A 16,950-nucleotide genomic window follows, 5' to 3' on the forward strand; every position below is an offset into this window, starting at 1 on the left:
TGATGTATGGCCCATATAGTGACACCATAGTACTGAGTAATGATATTTTGTTGCGTGCTTTACCAGAATATTTCATGGGTCTTTGTTGCAATGCTTTGTATTCACTTGTATGCCTTGACTTCTGGCTGAAGTGTACACAGTTAAACTATGTATATAATCAGATAAGTGTCTCAATTCACATAATTCAAGTGATGGCTTACAGTGGTTAACACTGTCGGAAATATATTCTTATGAAGCGCAATTCAAGCTTGTAGTTATCCTGCTGAGATAGTGAAAGATTGTTGTATCATAACTTATTTTTTTTTTCTTTCAAAGTACATTTGTGGAGCTTCGTCAAAATTTTTTATATGTTTTCATGACAATGATTTTCCATATCTTTTTGTATGTGTGCCGTGGTAACAAAAATGAAAGAATCTTTACATCATTATTGCGAAGTGTATATTCTTTGTCTTTCATACTCTCATTTATGATTCCTTCCTTTACCTTTTGAATTAATGTTCAGATGTGACTTTGAACACATCTGGGATACAAACGAGTGATTGGTGAAGAATGGATCATGGTTCAGTCCTTCAGTTCATTTGTGATGTTTCAGAGTGTGTTACAGTAATAAAGTTGTTATTTTATGTCACATTATACAACAAAGTTGTTTTTTTTTTTATCAATTTCAGAGAGCTGGTAAGCAAGGAAGAAAAAGTTAAAGCAGAATGTGTTTTTAATCATCAAATCTTCGATTGCTATGTTTGATTTATAGTGCATGAAATACTGTCCTCATTATTAGAATTAAAAGATAACAGATGAATGATATTCATTTCTTCATTTGTTATATACTTACAGTAATTGCATAGCCTATCAAAGTGACATGTAGATGTTCCAACACTTAGATACATTATACAGATTGGTATATTATAAATACCACAACAACTCTCATCTTAAAACATGTCCCATTGAAACTGTGTGAATTAACAGAAAAAAAAAATTCAATTCAATTCCATTGATTTTAATGCACTAGGGAATATTATTACAAAAAATAATGTGTGAATATCATGTTTGAGTGTGTGAGAGAGAGAAAGAGCTGAGCAAAGGGAATACATGTATGATTACCTTTGCCGAATGACAATCTTTTTATAAATTACAATTGGGAAACCTTTAGTTTACTTAAACATGATATACTATTACATTACACTAATCACAAACTGGAAGAATGCAGGTGTTCAAACTGTGTTGGTAAATGAACACGTAACGATATGCCCTGAGTGAAATTGCAGTGGTCCAAAAATTTAGCTGGAATTACAGCGAAACCTTCGTACCTGCAAATAAGCAGGGAATGGACATCAACTTCACCACACATTCTTCATGCTCCAAAGGTTTGCCAGCTCTGGCTGTAATTACAGCAAAAGCTCTTTGCTTCGGAGGTAATGTGGCCATAACCCAAGTATAAACTTGCTAAAATTACAGCCAAAAAAAAATATATATAGGTAATTTTCAGTGGCGATAAAATGTGTTAGAAGGAAACTGGATATCTTCTTCAGTTTTGCTGCAATAACAGTGATTTTCAGGTCTTGGAAAGGTTTATAATGAAAGGTCGTAAGTATTCGTGAAACAGCTTGATTTCAGAGGGTTTTCTGAAAAACTTGACAATGCTTGAATTTGTCATTTCCAACCACACTCTGTTAACCATAAACGCCGATAAAATCACAATCGCTTATACAATTGCAATCTAATGCAGAGCTGTAGGGTAGTACGACTGAACTACTCCGTAACAGTTGATTACGGGTACTAATTACTTACTGTGATTCTATTGGTGGCGTTTATGGTTTTGAAATCTCACCCATTAAGAAAAAGGGAAGAAGACAAATTCAAACATGAAATGGTGTGACAGTTCTTGCCAGAGTTCCCTATCAATATCCCTTGTTGCCACGCAAGTTTTCAGATTTCACGTGCTTCATTACCGAAGCTGTTGTACATTTAAAGAAAAATAACTGCTTCATAAAATATCACCTTTGATTTATGATGTTACAAACAAGGACTTTCATCGCTTACCAATTTTTTTTTTTAATCAGTTTTTTGTCACGATACTTCATGGTGGTATGCGTTCTGTCTTTACATGGCATGATGGGATTTCTTTTTTTCCATCTGGGGTCAAAGAAGAAAGTAACAGGAAGGAAATTAAAAGGATAAAATGAAATAGAGTCTACATAATGTACCTGCCCAGCAGGCTCTTTTATAACCGATATAACACAATCAATAGTGAACACAACACATCTGAAATTCAGAACCGGGTACACTTCTGGATAATTGTTCAGCGGAAAAACGAGCGAAGAAAATGGGATTTCATCGATTTTTATTAAAATAGAAACTAATTACAGACTGGACCTGATGCAAACTACATTGTCTCGGCCTAGCTTTTGGTTAAGTTTCTTCAGAGACATGAATTTTGGCAGCAATGAAAACGAGTGAACAAGCCAAAGGAAAAAATAAATCAAAAAGAAAAAAGAAAGGAAAAAGAAATTCCATGTCTCGACTAGACCACTCCCGTGCACGACGAGCATCAGCCCCGTGTCAGTGTCCCTCTCGTCAAAGTCATACTGGCCATCGTCGGCGTCATGATCACACGAAACACATTGCATCAGCATAAGAGTTCGTATATCCACACCACCAGACTCATTATCATCATCACTATTCCAGCCAATCTCACTCACTGCAAAACCCTCATAATTACATCATAGTCCCTCTCACAACACTTAAACAGCAAACAATTCAGACATCACAGACCTAGCTAGACATTTTGACCTTCATAAAAAATTTTTAAAAAAATGAAAGGGAGGTGGGGGGAGAGTTATGAGCACACGAAGACGATCCACGATGGCGTTTTACCGTAGAAAAAAGATACATAGAAAATCTTGCATCGGACAAAAGGAGATGAAAAACTACGATGAGGAAAACGAGGGTGAAAATCCGATGCTTGAAGACGAACGATGAAGACACGTTACGGTAAAAATAAATACATGTACACTGTACTAACATTCTTTTTGAAGACACGTTACGGTACAATACATATACACTGTACTAACATTCTTTTTGAATACACGGAAACAAACGAGTGGGTGCAATACAAACAAAGTACGAATACTACGAAGTACGATGTCCTCTTGCATACTTAGATAACCTAGGTTTTGGTACTTCTACATCATGACATAGAATCTACATCGATCAATAAAAACAAACCTCACCAACACTCGGAACAAAAACTCCAAATTGTTGCAAACATGGTAAAAAATAAACAAAACACTCTAAGAAGTACGATTGTATTCTAGTAGGCCGTCCACACGTGTAAACGCGTCAGTGTGAATTTACGATTATACTACGTACCGTACAATAATACGCCGGTACGGCAGCATGCACCAGCTCTATAGTGTGACATGTACACTTTTATTACGTTTGCGATGTACTGATTACAATGTACATATTGTGTGTATAGATGTGCCACGTATTGCGACTGTGGTGTCACGTCGACGATTTTAGTGCTGTGCATATGCTGTACCAATGTTGATTATTCCGCACGCAGAATTTTCCCGCAGGCTGGTGGCAGCAGCAGCTACGCTCGTTGGTATGATACGACTTAGTTTTATCCAAAGATTGTACACTATGCGACGAATACGATCTTTGGTCGTCTTTGCATGCATTACTTATCCGTTATCCATGCTCGAACGTCGTCTGCTTTGGAAACTGAGCTGATTCGATTCGATCAGCGCGTACATTGTGCACACGCGGTTACGCATGCAGCGCACCCGAAACGTGTTAACAGGAAAAAACACGTTTCCCTCGTTCCCAACACGTCGGACATCGGCACTGAATCGTGACGTTCTGAACGCTACACGTTTCCCTCTGCGGGCGAGCCTGTGCGAGCGAATCGTGTATAATTCACTTCTACACGATTCGCTCACGCGAAACGCGTGAGCGGACACGAAACGTGTAAACGTGTCAGACGAAATGCTGACCTGTACTGTACGTGTACATGTACTGTACTGTGGTATGTCAAAGTATTTGAAGTACACAGACAGTTTCCATAGGGCTGAACGAGCAAAGCATTTGTGGTGAGACGAGAAATTGAGATGTAGCAAATTTCTGGTCCATAAATGTGGTGTTTTTCATCAACATGAACACACAATCACACTGCTCTTATACTTCAGTCACACTAAATATCATCATCAAAAACAAAACAAAAATATATCTAAACAAACAAATAACAAACTGCAAATTGGCAACTCCACTCACTCAGTTCTTCCGCCAGGTCCACCCGCCGTCCCGTCAGCAGCTTGACCTTGGTTGACCTGTCATCCCCAAAGTCGTCTAGGACTTCCTTCACTTCCTTGCCCAATCGCCTCGCTGGGGGAAAAAAAAGTCATCAAATGTAAAGGTGGTCAGGTTCTTGTGTTAAGATATTGATATGAGTATAAGTATCTAAAATACATTGTATATATATTGTCATTCATTTCAAACATTTGTTAACGTACAGGTATGTTTTTAAGATGCCACATGATTCCCCTCAAACCCCTACCCCACCTTTAATTAACACTGAAGCCCCAAGATGCCATATACAGTAATTCCCCTCCAACCCCCACCCCCCCCCCCTTTAATCAATACTGAAGCACCCACACAAGAAGCAAAGTGTCTCAGTCCAGCAGAAAGAAAACAGTGGACCAATAGGAATCAGGGGTATCTAAGATGATTCCCATTCACAGACAATAAAGTTCGCAGACACCTACAGTTTGCACTCGTAAGCCAGTTGGCAGAAAAGGCTCATCACAGTACATGCCTTTTTGTGAACAAAGCAAAGTATAAAGTGTTAAACGATGGAAATGAAGGCTACTAAGGACTATCTTTTATTACATGTATATGTGATTGTAGAGTCATTCAAGAGTCACAGACAAAATCCTCAAATTAAACAAAAAACATTGATTCAAATGAATTGAACAAGAAAAGCAAGCAAAAACTGAACAAAAAACAATTATTTCACAGAGCTCTCGGACCAGTGTGTAAAGCAAGGGCCCCTCTCCTATCTTGTGTGTTCATGATTTTTGTCAAAATACACATTGTAACTTACGTGTAGACGAGAAAAAACAAACAAAAAATGAACTAAAACAGAGAGCTCATGGAACTCCAGGACCAGTATGAAAGTAAAGTGGAGGTGGTCAGTTCTACCTACCTTCTGTGTTCATGATTTGTTGTCGTAGCACGTTACTGGTCAGCTCCAGCATGCGTTGTATCCTCCAGAACAGGACAATATCGTGGCATTCCAGCTATGGAAAGACCAATATGAGCAACAATATCATTGTAAAACATTACAAACTGAACGAAAATGAGGACATGATTCAGAACTTCAAACAAGACATTGCTTGCTCCATTTCTTGCTTTGTTAAAAAGTTGAACTATTATGCATATGACAAAGTAGTAATCCTCGAGTACTATATACGCCACATATTCACGGACTCAGGTGCATGGGGTCATACACCAGTCATCATGTAGGCATACACAGTTGGAAGATTCAAAGCACTTCATTTGCGGGTGAGGGATTTGGTGTTGTTGCTGTGTGTGTGTGTTTTGTTTTGTTTTGGTTTTTTTTGGTGTGGGAAATAAAATCAATTTTCTGATCGTGATAAAAAAACCAATATCACCTCTGCTTGAATGAGGCTAAAGCTCCTTGATCCCTCAATATTACTGGGGAATCTTTGTTTCTGCTTGCTTGTTTTTTTTTTGGGGGGGGGGGGTGGGGAGGGGGCAGTGTGTATCTGGCTGGCATTCATGAAATATGTGGGGTTATGAATTTGGAGAGTAAGTCTCACCCCCGAGTCGCTGAGTCCCTGCTGATAGTGGTAGAAACCTTTCCGGCAGTCGTTGGCAAGACGGAGGGAGGAATTGAGGAAGTGTTTCCTGAACAGGGGGTACCACGTCTCTTGGATCTGATTGGGGGAAAAATCATGAAATTAACCCGTTGAGGACGAGTTCCGAGTATACTCGGGCCGGTGTCTATGAGAAATGCGTGTTGTAGCAATATCAGCCCATCCTCAATGGGTTTTATAATCAAAGGAACAATGCAATGCACATGCATGCTGTACATGTACATTGTGTATTGCCAAATGAATATCTTTATGCAAGCTATGTATTTTACAATAACATTTCTACCCTTTTCTTCAGATCATGTGGATATGTCCACAAAAAATCAAAGCAACAACTTCGAAACCAAGATTCTGCCAGTGACATCATCTGTCATTCATTGCTCCAGTACCAATGTGATTTATAAGAAAAAGGCTTTGGAATGCACCTTGCCCTAGACTAAGCAGAACTTACACATTTCATGTTTCTACTATTATAATTAACAACAAACATAACTTGTAAACATGCCAGCTAGTCACTCAAGTGACTGGGCCTGAACAGAGGCTCATGAAGGGGATGCCCATTGCAATGGATATACACATTCATTTGTGTGAATTATTTTAAGAAATAGCATTTAGTTTTGATTCATGTGGAATCAAAATCAATTTCTAAATAAAGAGCTGGCGTATATATTATTCTTTGAATGATGAATTCCAAGAGAACCAAAACAACTGAAAAGCAACAACACCCCCACTCACCAAACTGGTGTCAACGTCTGCCCCTTTGGTCTGTAGGTTCTTCTTTACCGTGGTGATTTCATCTTCTGTGAGTTGAGGTTGGTGTTTCTGTGTGGGTGGGAGTGACACCATGAGGGAGATAAAACAACAACAAATAAACAATAAAGCAAAAATGAAATTAATTTGTTACAAGAATGCAGAAATCTGCATGTTTATCAGTTTATGAAGAGTAGTGGACAGCTACAACACTACAGTAAACGGTCAAAAAAATTTTTGTGTGATTTTACTCTATTCATCATACACCAGCAGCTTGCTCAAGCATAAATTGGAATTGCACAAATCATGATGCACTATACAAATACAATGCACAGTGAGAGTGCATTAGTGGAGATGCAGCGCACTCGACGTAATGGTGAAACAAACACGAGACGCAGCTGAGTGCATGTTTCATCACATTGTGAATACCCGAGAGTCCTTCATTACGTGTATGTCACACATTCCTTTATCAATAATACTTGCATCAAGTTGTTTTTACCGCAACTGACTGACAAATTGCCCTTCATAGTCTGACATGACACACTGATTATTCAGCATTTTGAGAATTTGCCATGATAAAAATCATGGGCACATATGCTCAGGTAGTGTACGAGCTGAAATTTTCGCGGTGGTTTTATTTTCACGAATTTCGCGAATCGCCTGTGAACCGCGAAAATAACAACGCGCAAATAAGTAAGTTCAGTTAGACCCTCGCAACCGCGAAATTAACAACACGCAAAAATGTCCTCCAAGTAGCAATTCGCGAAAATATCTGTACGCGAAAATTTCAGCTCGTACAGTATGTGTGCAAATATAATTGTACTTGGGTGGGATTTGAACCCACTCCTCCTGGTTGCTAGACAGGTTTCATGTCCACTAGACTACCTAGCTTCCACCCCAATAGTCAGTGATGGTTCTGCTTCTGTTAATATACAGTTCAACAAGTGGCACATGTATGATAAATATCTCACTTACTCCGGTGGCTTGCAGTAACTTCTCCAATTCTTCTTTCGCTAGTCTCCGCTTTGTCTGTGAGATCGGAGAGATTTGAGAGACAAGAATACAGTCAGTACTGCAGTCACAGTAATTCTCACGAAATGACAAAAAAGGGTGTCTCAAAAAGGCAAGTAACAATGGGAGAGAAATCATGATGAAAATAATGCCTCTGATTAACCGCCAGAGAATTATGGGAACATAAATATAAACAAATAAATTCTAGAGGAGAAACACACACAACAGAAACAATGTACACAATTTCAAAAGTCTGGGACTATTTATTAAAGTCTGCATGAAATACTATACTGAGTAGTCTATCACTTTTGAAATGAAGCCCTGATATAAGAAAATATACCTGGGTATTCTTTTTTCTAAGGCAATGCATACAAAAGTAGTTTTGATCTTCAGCAATTCATATACACTATTTGTGTAATGCACTGGTCTCAAGAGGCACCAGCATGGACATCTATGTAGTGACAATACATTGAAGGGTAAGCCACTCGAGATGGAGCAAAATTTCTTTTAAAAAAAAATGCATACATGTATATCCATAACATACATTGTACGACTGTAAAACTTTGATCAGTAAAGCTGAATCAATGTCATGTTTTTATCACGAACATCTCACAGACATGAGATCACAACTTCATCATGGAACCATTCATATTGACACCATAACAAAATCATCTGCTTCAATTCAAATGATTATACCATATCTGACAGAAGGCCAATTTGATCCACATATTCATAAACATCTTTTCTTGGTTTAAGAGCTCTCACACAGCATGACTTTCACTCTACAATATGTTTTCTACTATAATGTGTTGCAAGTACAACTGCAGCGTTAAATGTCTTCCACCCCAGTGTGGTACAATGTAACTGGGCAGAGTACCCAGGATGTGACTCTTTCCATACCTCATCTTCCGTCACATTTTTCCAGTATATCCATCTCTCCGTCGATCCAGGACCAATCAACTTCTGAATGGCTTCTTCAGCTGATGAAGAAAAAGAAGATGTGCAGAAAATCATCACGGGAGGTTTTGTTATTCAGGGTCCTAAGTCTGCTTTGTTAATGAATTGTGATGAAGTTAAAAGACATGATGAGGAGAGGGTAAAGATTTAGCATCACACAGAAGAGACAAGAGTCAGCTCAGCACATGCATTGGATGATTTAAAGGCTGATACCACCAGCATCAAATTTTACTTGAAAGTTTTTTTTTTTTTTTTTTTTTTTTCAAAGATCAAATATTTTTGACTGAGGTTTTGTCAACACTGATAAAAATCACCTGAACTTCATTCATTCAATACGTGAATCTTTACTGATTCCAATAATGACTTTCTCTACTTGCAGAACCAACATACAATGTGCCAATTTAAATTCATGGAGATTCAAGGTAGGCTATTATGCTATTAAAGCTAATGAGCAGGAGCTTTCTCTTTAACCTCTGGATTGTGACATATTGGAGGACAACATTTTCATCTGTGATGACATTAAATTCTTCAAGTTTGCTTACCAATGGCCGATAAGTAGAAAACTGGTGAACAAACAACAGTGTGTGAAGGAAGAGAGGGGCATGGCACTTACTGTCCTGCAGTCTCTGTCTACACATGGTCTCCATGAAGCGGATGGCCTGGTCCCACTGTCTCCTGTCTGGCACCGCACGGTCCTCCAAGGCATTCAGCTGAATCACTTTCTACAGGTCACACACACACACACATACACACAGAGAGGGGCGGGTAAAGGTCAGAGGTCAGGGGTCAAGGGTCAACAAAGAGGCATGTGATTATTTGATGACAAAGATTGAAAGCCACAGGATATTGTAAAAGACAGACTGGAAGAAATAACATGTATTCGGGTCTGTATTCATGTAAATACTTATACCAATCATTATCAACACTTTCCATGATGTTAAATTGTACATTAGCTGGTTCTCTCTAATGATACAGAAAAAAAAACAAAGCTTTGTCATTTCACAACATAAAGCGAAAAGTTTGGTCTCAATATGAATTCAAGATGAAAACATCCATCTACATAGCGCTGTAAATGAAAGACATCTTTAAAGAATATTTCAGATGTACAAAGTATTGAAATCTGTAACCATGCACAGGAATACACACTCTTTCTTTTATGTGCCTAGAAAAAAAAAAGTAGGAAACTAATACATCCCATCATTTTGAATTTTGCAAAGTAATTATTCATTTTCTTTTATTCACATCCTCTGCACTCACCAGATTGTCCACAGCCCTCTCCATCCACTGGTGCCGACTGATGCTCTCCTGTTTGACGGCCGTCTTGAGGTCGTCAAAGATGGTGTCGTGGTCCTTCTTGGTCTTACTCTTCTCCACCAGCTTGGAGTATTCCTCCACCAGTGTGTTACTTCCAACCTACAGGGCGGGATGGGGAGTGGAAAGGGGAGAGTAGAGAGAGAAGGATACAATAAAGGTCACTGGCATATCTTTTTTTTTTCTTCTTAGGCTGTCAACAGCTGCTGATGAAAAGAACATACTGATGCAAAGCAAGAGATTCATATTTCGAAGGCAAAAAATCATAATTTAGATAAAAACCGGAAAACTCAGACAATGATTATGAATACTTCTAAAATCAAAACCACAATTTCTTACATTTGACAACATATGAAATAAACACCCTACACATCATAAAACACACAAGTTCTGCCCCCCCACGGAAAAAAGCAGTAACTGACATTTTTATGAATGTCTACTTTTTTGCAAAAATGAATAGTTTACCCAATGCTTTCCAATGTTAATAGGTCAGTTTTGCAAAAAGAAAAATGAAAGTGACCAAAAATACAATTTTTCACTTTTGCAAAAAGCAGTAACTGCATCCAGTTGATTCAACTTTGCAAGTTTCCCCACGGAAAAAAGCAGTAACTAACAAAGCCCACGGAAGAAAGCAGTAACTAACAATTTAGTCTTTATCATTCAGACTCTGTATAGTCCTTCCTGCATATTTTTTTTCCCTAATACCATTTATTTTTTCTACTAATTTTTTTTAAACAATGTAAGCAGCAGTTTCTCCCATAATTTAGGAGAGTATAATATAAAAAGATTGTTTCACCAGTAACTTGACTCTGCCCGCAGGGAATCATATGACAAGTTGTAGAAAAAGCTTCTTTCTGGAGACTAGCAAACCTGGCAGACTCAGCGCGCTCAGAGTGCAGAATACGCGTGCAGCAGCTGCATGTATGCGCATAAATTCTGCAGCATAGTACAGTAACTAGCTAAACATTGCATCACATCACACTCATCACTTGCATGCTCAGTATTGCAGGTCTACAGTCTGAGTGATCATGCCAGTGCTAACCATGCTGTCACACAGTTTCTGCGGTCCAGGCATGCCTGTAAATCTATCATGAATTGCGGAGGAAAAGTCATGGTAGCCATGGCTTTGGCCAGAACCAGAAAATCTAGGTGAAGGGAGATATATATATTGAAGGGAGATGAGCACTAGTATTAATGCACTAACATTAGTCTAATGTTAGATGTAGGCCCTAAAGTTTAAAATAGGTCTACCAGATCTAACGTTACAGAGTAGATCTAGATTCTAATCTATTGTTAACTGTTTAGTGTTAGACAAAATGTCAGTAGGCCTAATCTAACGTAATAGACCTAGGTCTAGCACTAACATTGGGCATAGATCTGTAGTCTAGCTTAAGTGTAACGTCAGAGTTCGACTAGGATTTAAGACGAAGAGACTTGACTTTATTGTGTAGTCCAGGGTCATGTCATGATGTGTCAGGGGCCAGGCCGGGCACTCCAAAGTTCAATTAGGGTACATAGGTGTCTACCTTATTTTTTACACAGAATGCCATTCAATCGACAAGACCTAGTCTAGGTCTAGCGATAGGTCCTAGATCTTATAGATCTAGACTAACCAGAAAGTAGAAGAACTTTATAACCTGGTGGTGGTAACAATTCTCCTCCTATGGTCATGTGACATGTGCAGTTACTGCTTTTTTCCATGGGGAAAACAGCAGACTCCTGGCCGTCTGCAGTTACTGCTTTTTTCCGTGGGGAAACTACCCAGAATCAAGGGTGAGCCACCGCAGTAACTGCATTTTCCTAAATAACATTTAAAAAATAACGGAAACATAATTTTTTCCTAGGTATTGTTAGACAACTAGGTATGGTGCATAATCATACCACAAAATTATTTTTGAATGTTTCTGTGTTTTTAAAGAATCTGCAAAAAACACAAAATCGCATTTATCTCAGCTCAGCAGCTATGCAGTTACTGCTTTCTTCCGTGGGGGGGCAGAGTTGGCAGCTCTGTTTTAACCTTTCTTTTAAAGATTGACCAGCAATGATCAGTGCAAGTGTGGATAGAACTCTTTGTACGATATAAACTCAAATACTAAAAGTCAACTTCAAATCATTATTTTTCTTTCATTTTTCATAGAATGGCTCTATTCTTTTCAGCTGTCATTTTAAGAAAATAACTCTGTTGGTATAACTGCCTTCCCTTCCCCACTCAAGCATTGGCATACTCTCCACTAGACTGTGAATGGATGCAGGGTACAATGTAAAGACAAGAAGACACTTACTTCGATGCTGGACTTCGACAACAGCTTCTCTGCCCAGTCCCTCAATGTAATGTCTACTGTTGTGTTGAATGTTCTAGATTGGGAAAGAACACAAAAATAATATGTCTCAGTAGATGTATTTACTGCTGTTCGTTTACAGATAAACTTTCCAGTTTGTGAGAAGGAATATCAAATCAAGTAAAAACACACAAACAAACAAACACCTGGTTGGAAACAATTTACAAGATAAATGGCATCAAAACATCAACATATGCAACATGAGTGACCAACAGAAGAATCAATGGCTGAATAAGGGAAAACAGCTGCTAATTATAGTGATAAATGAACAATTGTTTCTATAACTGATGTTTTCACTATAACTTCTACTGCAACAACTGGTACATGTACTTATGATAATAAAATGATGGCTACTACTGCTGCTGCTGCTGCTGCTACTACTACTACTACTACTACTATTGTTACTACTGCTACATGTACTACTACTGATAATAATAATAATAATAATGTTTAAATTGCAACTACCACTCTCAGAGGTATGAAAATGACGACAACAAAGCAACATCATCACACACCACTGTAATTCATCTCATACAACTCACACTGGAATTTTCACATGGCAGCAGTTTTGCACTGCACACACATTTGTGGTCACTTGTCAATCTTTATTTCTTACTACACTTTGTTAACCTGTTTCCTACGGGAACCTGGTGGCCTGTGCATTACGTCTATGGGGATTTCAGAACGGAACGGGTTAACTGATGGACACGTAATCCCCTAGTGTGTGTGTGTAAGCGTGTGTGTATATATATGTTTGTTTGTTTGTTTTTTTATCCACACAGATGTCTCACAACAGTTTCAGGATGTCTGATGTGGATCATATCATCTTCCAAAAGCAATATAATTGTATCTTATCATCAAAGCCTTTGTGTGTGATCATTATATAGTTTGTCTCTGAGCAATGTCCAACTCGTGTCAAGTCACATCAAATGTTGAGGCAGGGAGAGGGTGAGGAGGAAGGGTACATTGTATTTGCTAAAGGACTGTGAAGTTGTTATGGGTACACAGAAAGGTAAATTTTAGGGTCAACAAGCAGGGGGTTGTTTGCTTGCACAATCTCTAGCAGGCCATGATTTGACGAGAATCTGCATACATACCCTACATCAGGTGACTGTGAGGCAGGGAGGTAGATCTCTTCAAAAACATGGGTGGACACACTTTCCCATAGCAGCTTGGATAGTGTCTCTTCCCTGGAGAATGGCAGATATCATATAAGTCAATATATGAGACAACACATCATCAGTTCACACCCCATGCAACAGTGCAATGACATGGTGAAATATGTTCAATGCGCTGTCAGTAAAGCCTACATCTTCAAGACCTGCAGTGATTTCTATCACACTTCTACACACCTGTAACCCTTTGATATACATGTCGTCGCTGGGGTAACAAGACCTTTTATCTCAAATTTTCATAAAAATGCCTTTTTTTAAAATACATGGTCAGATAATCAGTTAAGTGATGTCCTGTCCAAATCCTAGCTGTCTTTCCCTCAAAAATGAAGCCACCACGGCATGTCAAAGGAATGGCTATCCCATTTGATATACAACTTTGGCTGTCTCTCCTGAACATCTGACATTTTGTAGATACAAGGTTTTGTTGCCCCAGTGACAACAGTTACACATCCAAAGATGATATAATGCCTATGATTATTATTATTATTATTATTTCGTTTTATTTATACAGTGATACACTATTTATCTGAATAGCTCTTTGACTACTGCTGACATATGCACGCTTGTGGACAAGTGTCAAATTTTGCTATTAAGTTCTGGATAAAACTCACCATTGTTTGGGCTTGACCTCATTCAGGTTCATGACCTCATCCAGCATTTCACTCTTGGCTCTCTCAAACAACTCGTCCTGTCAAAGGTCAAGAAATCAAAGCAATATATACACACATCACTAGCATCAAACCCATATATACGATTTCAGGGATGAATTCTTCGGACATACAGTCGTACAGAGTACTTTCCAGGCATGTTATAATGTTCGTTACTAAAACCAGTCATCTGTAACAGTCAGCTAACAACTTACTTCTCTGCTCTGCATATACTGCATCTATATGCGTATACCACTCAGCATGTCTCTGTCCAAATGCAGCTCTACTGACACAGAGCTGAATAGTTTCATTTTGGTGACATGGCATATCATTCCAATATCTTTTTCCCTGTGGAGTCTGTGAACACCAGCTCTGTATCCTATCATGTTTTCTTGGCGAAGCAAAGACATTAATTGTGCACCTTACAAATGCCTGTAAATCGTTGAAAGTGACGAAAAACTCTTTAAAACCTTGTATATTTCATAGAATAAAGTCAAACTACATATGTATACAAGAAGATGAAAACAATCTATGAGGTGTAAATATATTAGGATTGAATTATCAGCCCCAGCTTCATAAGATATACAGGATGTCCTGCAATAAATATACTGCTAGACTTCACCTATTAAGGTTGTTTTGTAGCACTACAAAGGTACAATGTATACAAATCATTGGTGTTTCCTAATCATCTCTATAATATTTGCACTCTGTTTCTACATTTCAATTAAATGGGTGTTATGTTTATGGACAGCCATGATAAATTTGAGATTCCTACTCACCCTGTCCAGTTCTCGTAACCTTGGGAAGTTATTCTTCCACTCTGTCTCTAAATTGAATCTGGAGGCTGGTGACAGCAAAACAAAACATGCAAAACAAATTAATTTCTAGCATTTCCATCAATAGCAGAAGGACTTACAAGCATACCATCTGCAAAGCTACATCATCACCTGTATCAGAAATGGCTAGCATTAAATGAAACTTGTGTGACAAGTAGGCATATGAGATTTCCAGTATGAACTGTTCTTGTTTTACCCACGGTATCAAACAACCTTAACTCAAGAATATCCTAAAATTAAACACAGGTATGGAGTGCTCCCACTCCCAATGTGAGTCAGAGAAAAAAAACTCTATGCAGAAGTTGCAATAGATATTGACGCTGCTCTTCAGCAAAAAAAAAACAAACAAAAAAAAACCAAAAAAAAACCCCTAGAAGACAGGGAAAAAAACAAACAAACAATACTTTATATAGTGTGTTGATAATACTGGAACATTTTCATCTGAGCCCTGTTGCATAAAAATCAAGATCATACCAAAGTCAGAACATCAAACATAATGTACATTGTACGTCTGTGAATACTCAATTCTGATTGGCTGATACCTCATTTATGCCTGATTACCTTATCACACTCCTGAAGGAGACTCAGGAATAGCCAGTACTTATCAGTACCTTCCAACATTGTTCTTGACATACTCTACAGATAATGCTTTAAACACACTGAAGATTTGAATTTACTGTGAACTGACAGATGAACAATGATATGGAGAGAGACAGAAGACAAGAGAAAAGCAAAAAACAAAAACAAAAAACAAAAACAAACAAACAAACAAACAAAACAAAGAAACTACAAACTAGAATGAAAAAAAAAAATCAAACCTGAAGTGGAGGACATTACTTCAAATGAGAAATGTCAGATTCAAACTTTACCTCTGTACACATCTCCTTGCTGCTCCACCGATTCCCGGACCATCCTCCAGAAGCAGTCTGAGACGGCAAAGCTCAGATTCTGAGTGTTCAGTTGCGTTGCTTTAAACATTCCTGACCTAAAAGACGGACAACAATGACAACAGGGGATCAACACATGGAATATCATTTGCATAGGACATCCAACTCCATGGTTCAATGTGCAGCTTTGCATTCAGTGTCTTTAGAATGGGATAGTTAGTATACATACACAGGTGAGAGTGCGTTAGTGGAGATGTAGCACACTTGAGGGTATTTACAATTGTGAAACATGCAGGAGGCGAAGCCGAGTGCATGTTGCACTACATTGTAAGTACCCGAGAGTGAGCTGCATCTCCACTAACGTCACAAACTCAAACCTGTGTATTATTTGATTTATTTTCATGTACCTTTGTGGGTCAATACCAGTCAGCTACATGTAGCACTCGCTCAAAAGTCAAGATGTCCGAAGATGTTCGTCCCAAACATGTACGCACGTCGCACTCAGAAATCCCGCACAAAAGTACTGTACGTATAACAGTATACGTACGCGGTATATGCCACATGTTATGCACAAGAAAGGCCGGCCGGCAGCCCGAACTAGAAGTTGTTTACAGGATTGACAGCGCGTATAGTAGCGCGCGACGCACTTGTACAAATTGTAACAACTGATTGAGTGCGCACTGCTAGTGTAAACATTGTGACATCAGTGACTTTACGCTTTTTTGCATGGCCGTGCATGTTAGTAAGAAAATAATGCACGCACACGTGACTCATTTCAGCGCTTCCAATTGGCTACATTCTTGAACCCATTTTATAATACCAGTCAGCAACTGGCTCAACTGGCAATAAAACAATACATGGTTGTGTGACAGTGGATCACTTGTTATGTTTTCCCACAGTTAGAACAATCAAGGATAATCTACAATGGAAGAACATTATCACATGCACACATTTCATTAGATACTATTAGATTCAGTGCGATTGACAGGCATTAAGATTTGGTATTCTGCACTTGCTTAAAGTGAATTGTAATTTAGAACAGCAGACTGTCATAACACTGGAATGCCCTGCACGAAAGACTTACAAAGCTGCGGAACAACATGTTGTGGTCTTGGTGATGTACTAACGCCTTTCACCGAA

The 16,950-nt window shown here is 38.5% G+C and overlaps 1 protein-coding gene across 1 annotated transcript in view; it reads right to left on the reverse strand.

Annotated features, from left to right (window-relative positions):
* Nucleotides 1–1,287: 1,287 nt before the first annotated feature.
* Nucleotides 1,288–16,950, reverse strand: part of LOC140239204 (dynamin-like GTPase OPA1, mitochondrial) — a 32,128-nt gene continuing 16,465 nt past the window's right edge. Inside the window, exons 16-30 of the mRNA XM_072319085.1 lie at nucleotides 15,793–15,908; nucleotides 14,867–14,931; nucleotides 14,052–14,128; nucleotides 13,363–13,455; nucleotides 12,209–12,281; nucleotides 9,873–10,028; nucleotides 9,229–9,337; nucleotides 8,559–8,638; nucleotides 7,623–7,676; nucleotides 6,633–6,719; nucleotides 5,844–5,960; nucleotides 5,207–5,300; nucleotides 4,276–4,386; nucleotides 2,528–2,698; nucleotides 1,288–1,307 (exon numbers count right to left, since the gene is read on the reverse strand). Coding sequence (XP_072175186.1) covers nucleotides 1,288–1,307; nucleotides 2,528–2,698; nucleotides 4,276–4,386; nucleotides 5,207–5,300; nucleotides 5,844–5,960; nucleotides 6,633–6,719; nucleotides 7,623–7,676; nucleotides 8,559–8,638; nucleotides 9,229–9,337; nucleotides 9,873–10,028; nucleotides 12,209–12,281; nucleotides 13,363–13,455; nucleotides 14,052–14,128; nucleotides 14,867–14,931; nucleotides 15,793–15,908 — 1,423 coding nt within the window. The remainder of the gene's footprint in view (nucleotides 1,308–2,527; nucleotides 2,699–4,275; nucleotides 4,387–5,206; nucleotides 5,301–5,843; nucleotides 5,961–6,632; nucleotides 6,720–7,622; nucleotides 7,677–8,558; nucleotides 8,639–9,228; nucleotides 9,338–9,872; nucleotides 10,029–12,208; nucleotides 12,282–13,362; nucleotides 13,456–14,051; nucleotides 14,129–14,866; nucleotides 14,932–15,792; nucleotides 15,909–16,950) is intronic.

The sequence above is a fragment of the Diadema setosum genome, chromosome 15, assembly GCF_964275005.1.
Source record: "Diadema setosum chromosome 15, eeDiaSeto1, whole genome shotgun sequence".
Classification (NCBI taxonomy): domain Eukaryota; kingdom Metazoa; phylum Echinodermata; class Echinoidea; order Diadematoida; family Diadematidae; genus Diadema; species Diadema setosum.